At 43.4% G+C, this 5,107-nt stretch overlaps 1 protein-coding gene across 2 annotated transcripts in view; it reads left to right on the plus strand.

The window, feature by feature from the left end:
- LOC309713882 (uncharacterized protein) overlaps nt 1-3,723 on the plus strand; it is a 14,158-nt gene extending 10,435 nt beyond the window's left edge. Inside the window, exons 2-3 of one of the 2 annotated variants that reach the window (XR_014278721.1) lie at nt 1,558-2,912; nt 3,212-3,723. Coding sequence is in view for 1 of the 2 variants with exons in the window: in XM_082545809.1 (XP_082401935.1) it covers nt 1,684-2,841 (1,158 nt within the window). In the remaining variant the exon portion in view is untranslated. Of the gene's footprint in view, nt 1-1,557 lie in introns of both variants that reach the window. The other variant, XM_082545809.1, reaches the window with a different exon arrangement.
- The last annotated feature ends 1,384 nt before the right edge of the window (nt 3,724-5,107 follow it).

Consider the following 5,107-nt stretch of genomic DNA (forward strand, 5'->3'; position numbering starts at 1 on the left):
TTGGAATACACATGGTCTAAAGTCTTGTCTCCTCTGGTGTGGCAGGAGACATGTTGGTGGAATCTGGGGAGGACTGTCTTTAAGTTGGTGTGGTTGAAGTCGCCAGCAACAATAAAAGCAGCCTCGGGGTGTTTATTCTGGTGTTTGTTAATGGCTGCAGAAAGTTCTTTCATGGCTAGCCTAGCATTAGCGTCGGGGGGGATATACACGGCAGTGAGTATGATTGAAGTGAGTTCTCTGGGGAGATAATAAGGTCTGCATTTGACCATTAAAAACTCCGCATTAGGTGAGCAGTGACTCTCAGTAGTAGTGGAGTTCATGCACCAAGCATTGTTAATATAAATGCACAAACCTCCACCTCTGGTCTTGCCGGAGTCATCTGCTAGCCTGTCGGCTCGGTGTGTGTGGCGTCCTGCTAACTCGATAGCATTGTCCGGGCAGCTGTTGTTCAACCATGTTTCGGTGAAAAACATGACATTTGAGTCCATAATCCGTCTGTTGTTAGTGATGGAGAGCCGTATCTCATCCATTTTGTTTGCCAGAGAACGGACATTGGCGAGGAAAATACTGGGTAAAGGCAGCCGGTGTGGTGTTAGCTTTAGCTTAGCCCGTAGCCCTCCGCGCCTACCTCACCTTTGTTTACGATCTCGGCGCCGTCTGCGTGCACTTCCGCCCGGCCGGGGAGAGTGGGCAGCCTCCGGTGTTCTGGAGTTTTCTGGGATGAGTCGGAGATCGGCGATAAAACTGTTGGAGTTGTGAGTCCAGATGTCCAGAAGCTCTTGTCTGCTGTAGGTCAGCAACGCACAGCAATTCTGGACGAATAATCTGGTTAAAAGTAGATAAAAAAACCGCTAAATAGCAGATTCTGGAGAGACACTGAGCCTCGCGTTGTTCACGCGCCGCCATCATCAGAGGCTAGTGCGTCGTAGCTGCTCACTTTTTTAGTTAGTTCCTCAAAGGGGGCGAGGATGGCAACAGTCGTCTCCATTGGTGAGCGGTGAGATAGTCAGGGAGTTCGTGCTCAGACACATACACGCCCAGAACTCGCTCTTGCTCAATGAGGGACTGGAGCATGTAATACGTGCTGTTCCAGCGCGTCTGTACGTCCTGCTGCAGTCTCTTTTTTTTGGCTGGTTGACCTGTCCCTGAATGTCCTCGAGGCGGGAGTAGGCTAAGGCGGAATGTTTAAAATGCCCAACTATTTTCCTTTCCACTGCTATAGCATCAGCTATGCTCCTCTGTGCTAATAAGCGTGGGTAAACTCTTTTACATCATGTGCTAATCTCACTGGGCAGGCGTACAGACACTTTGCAGGCCAAATGTCTCTCACCTTTGCCCTAGAAACAACTCTAATATTTATCTGTGTCTGTAAGTGTGTTTGCATTGACCCTCAAAAGACTGAATGCCAACTCTCATAAGCACATTTGCAATGTGTGTATGAAAAGAAGTAAAACTACTTATTCAATAAAAGGTCACAAAATACCACTAATAAAAGGCCGGTTAGAATAATGAATTTCCCACAACTCACTGCCTCTGTTTGTATCTCTGTCACTGCAGGACCAACGTGGATCGAGAAGTCAGCGCTCTCAGGAGCCCGACAAATTCGTTGAAGAAAGAAGTGGAAGAAAAAAATACAACTGTGACGAGTTTGGGAAAGATTTTACTGTGAAAGCTTCCCTAAAAATGCATCAGGTCATCCACACTGGAGAGAGACCGTTCAGCTGTGACGAGTGTGGAAAGTCTTTTACCCACTCTGGAAACTTAAAAACACACAAACTGATCCACACTGGAGAGAGACTGTTCAGCTGTGATGAGTGTGGAAAGTCTTTTACCCACTCTGGAAGCTTAAAAACACACCAACTGATCCACACTGGAGAGAGACCGTTCAGCTGTGACGAGTGTGGAAAGTCTTTTACCCACTCTGGAAGCTTAAAAACACACCAACTGATCCACACTGGAGAGAGACCGTTCAGCTGTGACGAGTGTGGAAAGTCTTTTACCCACTCTGGAAACTTAAAAACACACCAACTGATCCACACTGGAGAGAGACTGTTCAGCTGTGAGCAGTGTGGAAAGTCTTTTACCCACTCTCGAAACTTAAAAACACACCAACTGATCCACACTGGAGAGAGACCGTTCAGCTGTGACGAGTGTGGAAAGTCTTTTACCCAATCTGGAAACTTGAAAGCACACCAACTCATCCACACTGGAGAGAGACCGTTCAGCTGTGGAGACTGTGGAAAGTCTTTTACCCACCCTGGAAACTTAAAAGCACACCAACTCATCCACACTGGAGAGAGACAGTTCAGCTGTGACGAGTGTGGAAAGTCTTTTACCCACTCTGGAAGGTTAAAAACACACCAACTCATCCACACTGGAGAGAGACCATTCAGCTGTGACGAGTGTGGAAAGTCTTTTACCCACTCTGGAAACATAAAAGCACACCAACTCATCCACACTGGAGAGAGACAGTTCAGCTGTGGAGACTGTGGAAAGTCTTTTACCCACTCTCGAAACTTAAAAACACACCAACTCATCCACACTGGAGTTAAAGCGTACAGCTGTGATCAGTGTGGCAGAGCTTTTACTCACAGTAGCAACTTACAGAGTCATCTAGTTACCCACTCTGGAATTAAGGCATACAGCTGTGACATTTGTGGAAAAACCTTCAGCCGGATAGGGAGGCGAAATACACACCTACGCATTCACACCAGACATGATGTGTACTGCTGTGAGCAGTGTGGCAAACAGTTTGCTACAAACACAGAGTTACGATGTCACATGTTTACCCACTCTGAGGAGAGACCTTATAAATGTGACCTGTGTGAGAAGACTTTTTAAATCTCCACGTTACCTGAGACGACACCAACAGATCCACACTAGAAAGACTCTACAAGTGCAGTTGCTGTGAGGTATTTTTATTTTTATCTTGTGATTTTAGTCTGACTGTCTGAAACAACGGTTAGCAACATGTTAGCATTTCTGCTGCATGGAAAAGCAGCTCTGAGTGATTATTCAGATTTGAATTACAGTATTTTAGTGGTAGCAGTTGAGAATTACATTAATGTTATTGCAGTATTGTTTCTGTTATAGTTTTTGCAACACATTAAGCTGAGTATTATAAAGCAAACAGTAAATGGATGTTATTTTATGTCTTGTCTTTTCTTAGTCCTGGATGTTGACACAGATGATGTTTTGTTTTTTGTTTCAGGCTCCACAGAGTTCAGGTGGAGTCTTCTGTAAAGATCTGATGAGGCACCTATGAATGAAAATGTGCCTCTCGTTACATTTTAAGCTTTCTAAACTGTTCTACTGTAGTGTTTGTGTTGAGTGGTTAGCTTTGTTCCAGCAGTTTGATTAAGAAATCTGTTTCCTGTTAAATTTTTATTGAATGCATTGATCCAGGTGTTCTGCAGTTTTTTTTCAGCTTGTTTGTGTAATGAAATCCTGCAACAGTTAAACCAAAACTTTACATGTTAAATAAAGAAATGGTTTACTGACAAAGAGTTTGAGCCGTGATGTCATTTCCTGTATATCAGAGCAACACCTGAAGTGACCAGTGTTTAAAGTCAGTCAAATTTTGTGTCAGCATGACCTTGTGAAAACTGCTTGGCGATGCTTCACTATGTTATCTGCTCACTGTTGGGGCGTAGAAGGACGAAACTCCCAGGGTGACCAGTGCCAGGAGCTTCCTGATGCAGAGAGTTGAGTGTGGGGGATATAAAGGAGAAGCTGAGGCATCCCAAGGTTAAAGCTGGCATAACTGAACTTTAATGTTTGATGTGTGTTTTGGTTCTCCTGCGTACAGTAATTAATAGCTTGAACACAGCAGAGCTTGATATAAAGACCTTACAACTGAATTGAATTAAATTGGTTATTTAGTAGGTCTAAAGAGATAAACTGCGTCCTCACATCTGCTTCATGAATATGAAGGGTTGTAGTGGGAGAAGGTGGTGTGAAATCCTCATAGGTGTGAAGTGAGAAGGGGGCTCCTGTGGGTGAAGTCTTTGATAGCGTCGATGGCTCTGTTGTGGGGGGAGTGGGGAAGGTGGGAGGATGAGTGACCAAAGTGTCTCTATTGAGGTGTGAAAGCTGCTCGATGTCTCATCAAACCGGCAGTAAAAGTCATTGAGGGTGTTGGCCAACAGCAAGTCGTCAGTGGAGTGGGGCTGTGTGCTTCCTGAAGTGAAAATCTGGCATTTAAAGATGAATGGGGAAAACTCGCTCACAGCTGACTAATGAACATTTGCATGCATGCTTAAGAACTGCATTGACCACATTTCACCCAAGGTTTAAAATTCTGCCTGCAAATGTCAGAGGTCTGTGTCCATATTTTCTCCAGCATACGTGGGATTCCCATCATAATGAGTCTTTTGGTAAGAGGTGATAAAGAACCTAATCAAAATTTCCATCCAAATTCCCTCCATCTTTGTGAGCTAGTGCATTTCAATTGTTGTTTATGTTATGCACACTCCTCCCTCCTTCTCCCATCTTATTTGTAAAAAATGTATACAAACAGGAAATGTGTTTTTTGTTGACGTCACCACTATATGCCTTTTTGAGCATTGCTATCAAATCTACATTAGTGTCCGACACCACTCTAATTGTCCTCTTTATATAGTGTCTTATTAACAAGTATCGGCATAAATCCTGTCTTTCCAGATTGTATTTTTGTTTCAATGTATCAACACTAATTAAATTTCCATCTTTAATCAAGCTATCAAATGTAGACAATCCTTTAGCAGACCAACTTTTGAGACATGAGTCCAATTTTTGGGGGGTAATGTCAGAGACATAAGCATACCATTTAAATAATACCAAGTCTTGTTCTAGTTTGAATCCAAATATATATATTGTTAATTAAATGTTAAATAAAAAATATAAAAAGTTGCATTTCCTGCGAAAATGCAGTGTAGTGGAATCTGATGAAAACGGCAGGAAAATCTCCCTTTTAACAGGAAAGCAGAACTCTCAAATAACCAGGAAGGGGCGGCCATCTGTCACAACTGGTTGGGGTGAGAGAAGGAAGACAGGAGAAAAGACAGACAGAGATTAATAACAAGTATGATTCAATGCAGAGAGGTCTATTAACAGTGTTGGGAAGGTT

Source organism: Aulonocara stuartgranti (genome assembly GCF_965226115.1).
Source record: "Aulonocara stuartgranti genome assembly, chromosome: 9".
NCBI classification, from domain to species: Eukaryota; Metazoa; Chordata; class Actinopteri; order Cichliformes; family Cichlidae; genus Aulonocara; species Aulonocara stuartgranti.